This window comes from Gavialis gangeticus, unplaced genomic scaffold, assembly GCF_001723915.1.
Source record: "Gavialis gangeticus isolate Ggan-Ray unplaced genomic scaffold, GavGan_comp1, whole genome shotgun sequence".
Classification (NCBI taxonomy): Eukaryota; Metazoa; Chordata; order Crocodylia; family Gavialidae; genus Gavialis; species Gavialis gangeticus.
In genome coordinates, this window is record NW_017728997.1 from 24,802,458 (window position 1) to 24,807,291 (window position 4,834).

The 4,834-nt window shown below is 57.1% G+C and overlaps 1 protein-coding gene across 1 annotated transcript in view; it reads right to left on the minus strand.

The window, feature by feature from the left end:
• Positions 1-4,834, minus strand: part of CELSR3 (cadherin EGF LAG seven-pass G-type receptor 3) — a gene marked incomplete at its 5' end in the record, with an annotated part of 113,870 nt that overhangs the window by 81,678 nt on the left and 27,358 nt on the right. The window contains one exon of the mRNA XM_019504606.1: positions 812-1,444. Coding sequence (XP_019360151.1) covers positions 812-1,444 — 633 coding nt within the window. The remainder of the gene's footprint in view (positions 1-811; positions 1,445-4,834) is intronic.

Below are 4,834 nucleotides of genomic sequence, written 5' to 3' on the forward strand. Positions count from 1 at the left end.
ATACAGGCTTCTTCACCATGGCAGCCCTATCAGCCCTCCACCAACGCAGTGCTGCTCCAGGCAGGCTACCCCTCAACCGGCAGCAGTGTAAGGGCACAGCAAAATAATTAATTTGAGGGATTGCTAATCAGCTTTATCTGACCTAATTAGCTCCCCCCAGGCACCATGCAGAACTGTAGACAGTCTGTGGCTGAGCCAGCCTATCCAGGGCTGGCACCTCCACCAGGGGCCTGGGCAGAGAGCTCAGCTGCCTGGCAGACAATGAGCAGCTCTGCCCAGCACCAGGCTCTGCCCAGCATGGGCGGAAGACACCTGTAGTCAGAGACGGCTTGGCCCCCACACCCTCCCTGCAGGCTGGCCTGGCACCAGTACTGAGCTATCCCACTGGGTCTCCATTGGGCTGAAGCTGTCCCAGAACAGCATGGAGAGGGTCTGGGGCTCCTGCCAGCCTGGGCAGGGCAGACAGGGCCTGGCAGGACAGTTTCAGGAGGGACTAAGATTTACCCCAATCCAGCCAATCTGTGGTCTGGGGCTGTTCCCAGTGGGAGTCTGAAGTGCTGTCTTGATGGTCTAATGAGGGTACCCTGCCCCCATGCCCTGCTTTCCCTCCAATTCTGGCTCCTTTACAGGCAACAAACTGGCCCTGCTTTTGCTGGAAAGGTAACAGCACAAACCCAATGGCCTATTTATCCCAGGAAAACAGAGATGCCTTTCCCCAGCTCTTCCCCCACCCACCACCAGGCCTGACCATGTAGCACGGGCACCCACAGGAGCCAATCCTGCCTGCTGAGGATTGCCTGCCTGCCCTCACCTGTGAAGTGCTGGCGGCAGATGCAGGTGTAGCCGCCCTCTTTGCGGGTACAGACACCACCATTGCGGCAGGGGTTGGAGTAGCACAGGTTGATCTCAGTTTCACAGTAGTCCCCGGTGAAGCCCTGGGGGCAGCGGCAGCGCAGGCCTGTGATGGGGTGGATGGGCCGGAAGAGGGTGGATGGGGAGGCAATGAAGGGGGCTGAGCTATCGAACTTGAGTACGGAGATGCACTTCATGTAGTTCTGGCAGGGCTCCCGCAGGCAGACATTGTCATCAAAGGGCAGCACCTCCAGCATGGAGGCTGCTGTCAGTGCCATGCGCTTCATGTACAGCTGCTCCTGCAGCTCCTCAGAGCTGAAGAAGTGCCGGCCGCGGGGCGCCAGTGCCGAGAAGCTGACGTTAAGCACGGCCCCCCCCACGTCCGTGTCATTCTGGATGTTGAAGATGAAGACGTCCTCCTTGGGTGTAGCCAGCACGGTGGCCACCCCCTCCAGGAAGCTGGTGAGCAGCGGGGACAGGAAGCGCTCCTGCCACATGTTCTCCAGGCGCACCGTGATGCTGTTGGCCAGCATGTCCTCTGTGATGATGATGACGCGCAGGACGCACTGGGCCGTCACGCTGTGGATCCCATCTGCAGAAGGAAGCAGGGAAGCATTAGAGCATCACTGCTGCTTGATAGGCACAGAGCCCCTGACGGAGCTCCAGTAGCAACCGCAGTGCCCCATCTCCCACCCCTGCCTTGGCCTATGCCCTACAGGAACCCAATTCCCAGTGCGCAGAGCAGAGGCTGGACAGCAGTTTCTGCTACACTAAGCAGTGGAGGATGTGACTGGTTTGGTGACACCCTATTACAGACGTAAATCACAGAAATCATAGAGACGTTGGGCTGGAAGGGACTTCCAGAGAGAGGTCACCTAGTCCAAGCCCCTGCCTGAGGCTGGATCGGCTCCATCCAAACCGTCCTGTATGAATCCATAACCTGACCTCTTAGTAAATGTGCTGAATGCTGCCCTTTAACTGCAATGTCTTGGCATGTGTGGGAGCAGACTGGGTGCTCAGGGAGGGGGAGGCAAGAGTGACAGCTGGAGGTGAGCACAGACACCCGGGCTGCCTAGGCAGAGGTAATACACTGAATAAGGAGCCAGCCTGGGGGGTCTTGAGTTCTCCGGGCAGCGGGAAGGGTCTGAGCCAGGGGTGGGCAAAATGCAGCCCAGGGGCCAGGTGTGGCCTGCCAGGCCATTTTATCCAGCCCACGGGGCCTATAAAAAAATTTAGAAAATTAATATTTATCTGCCCCCGCCTGCCTGTCACGTGGCCCTTGATGGCTTGCCAAAACTCAGGAAGTGGCCCTCCACCCGAAATAATTGCCCGGCCCTGGTCTGGGCGCTTGGCCTGTGGATGCTGTGACAGTTTGTCCTTTCTGCCTTTCCTTCCTCTTTCTGGGGTCTCCAAGACTTGATGCCTGGTTCGCTGCTTCCTCCCTTCACACCATCTGCTCTCATCTTGCTCCGCTCTTCCTTCCGATACTCTTTCCGCTTGTTTTATTCTCTTTTATCTTACTCTTTCTAAAGAACAAGTCCCGGTCTGCCACCCCCGCCATCCTATTTGTCTCCACCCCCCAGAACCTGCAGTCTGAGAGCACAGTCACAGGCACGCAATGTGCATACCCGGCCAACTGCCCCCTCCCCCATACCCAGGCTGCCAGTAGCTGGTCCAGAGCTTCCCCTCTTATCACACTCCCACAGCCCCATCCTGCTCCAGTATGGCAATACAGAGTGCCTCCCCCAGACCTCAGGTCCCCAGGGCCACCTGAGGATGAAGGCATGGTTTAAGCAGGACTCCCTTCAAGGGATGTCAGGGAGAGAGCACAGCTCCAGCTGCCAGGACCCTGAACCCTGTCCTCCCTGCAGCAGGATTCTGCCCTGGGCAGTGAACACAAGGGCACAGTCTGGCTCCTGCATCTGAGACCTGGAGAATCAGCTGAATCCCACAGTGACTTGCACAGCCACTAACATGCTACAGAGCTCAGTACATAGGCTTCCCCCATGCTATCCAAAGGCAGCTGGCTCTGGGGTGGAACAGCCATACTACATAGCAATACTACACAAGCAGTGGGCGGTGGGGGTGCTGAAAACACAAACGCTCCAGTGACGGCCATGCAGACAAGATGCAGAGAGATCAGCCCACGTTGCTACGCTTGGCCACAGGGGAAATGCAGCTACCTGCAGGGTAACAGGGCAGCAAAGCTAAGGCCTGAGTCCAGCCAATGCGCTCCAAGCTCTCTCAGCCCAGGGAATGCCCAGGCCCAGATCTGCTGTCCCTCGGACTCTCCTGTCCAGCTTCAAGCCTCACTGGCTCTAGGGCACCAGATGTTCCTTGAAGAGGATTGGAGTTTTGCTGGTGACTACTTCTAATCTGCTCCAGTTCTGTGCACATGGGGCTGAGCCACAGGCTTTGCTGGGAAACAGCCCCATGCCCCATCCGGGGAAGTGTCAAAGGTATTCATTGCCTTGTTGCACTTCCTGCATTCTTCCCGGCTTCCAGCCACACTCCTGACCAACCCCAGTTATGCACTGGCCCCTTCTCTTCATGAGTAATCCCACTCCCATGCCCTTCCTGCCCGTGCACAGGCTCCTCCTCTCCTGCACTGTAGGGTCCTCACAGCAAGGAGCAAGCACTAGTGATGCCAAGCAAGGCATTGAGGGAACTGAGGATGCTGCAGAAACACTTCATCGCAGCCATGAGAAGCCCTGCTGACAGGACAATGTGTCTGCAGGCCTGACAGGCAGTCACCTGGGAGCAGCCTGTCGCTTGTCCTACCCGCCTCCGCAGGGCTGTTCTGAACCTGCGTGCCCTTCCAGTCGGTGGCTGCACTGCTGAGCTGCGACATGAGCTCAGTCTATCACAAAGCCTGGAAAACTTGGGACCAAAAAGGATGCTTTCTTCAGAAACCTGGCTCTGAGGCCAATACCACATAGGTCAATGCTCCCACTAACCCCCGTGTTCAGGGGTGCAGAAAGGGTGCAGCTGGGGAAGGTGGCTCCCACCTGAGACAAATCTCTCACAGCCCTGCCTGAAGCATCAAGGCCCTTTGAATATGCCAGCACTGGAAGGGTGCTGGGAAATGACAGATCTGATTCCCAGGAAAGACCTGCAGACACAGTCCTTCCTTCCAGCCCCTCCTTTCCCACTTCGGTGCAACCATCTGCCAAGCACCACGGGGAAGAGCCTTGCCCCAAGAAAGAAGGGGCACTGCACAACCCCTGGGCCCAGTGTCTGACAGGGAAAGGGGCCTTGTCCGGTCTCCCTCATGGGGGTACAAGGCATTTTCATTCTCGGCTATAGCTCACATTACTCATGCCAAGGGCCATCTTGGGGGTCAGGACTCAGAACAGGTATGTGGGGAGGGGGGAGCTCAGATTTCTGACAGCGCTCAGGGTTCAAAGAGCACATTAGTCTGTGCAGGGGAAGCAGAGATAATTGAGCAGATTTATGACACCTTTTGCCACCATGAAGCAGACAAGTCACACGGCCTGGGGGAGCTCCCCCAGCCCCCTTCCTACTCCCTGTGCCACACCAGGGAGCTTGGGGGATTCTCCATTTCCTCCAGCCAGGACCTACTACAGCCCCCAGGAGGGCACTTGGGTTCTTCAAGAGGGACAGAAATGAGCACTGGCCACTCAGTGCAATGCTCAGAGACTGACTGGGTCTGCAGGTCCCTCAGGACACTTATGGACATCATGCTCTGCAAAGGGGACAAGTCTCCATTCCAGAAGTGAACCTGGTGAGTGCAGGGTCCTACTGGAACCCCATCCCCCTCATAACTCACACCAGCAGCAAAACCCACATCAACATGCCAGCTGCACTCAGAGGAAACAGAGAACATGCCAGGGACTGACCTCCTCTTGGAAATATGAGCTTGCATGAACAGGCCACAACCCCTGCCAGGCCTTGCAACCTCACAATGCACCAACACTTTGCTCCCAGCATCTTGTTGGCCTGGGTGCTGGGCCCACTGTGT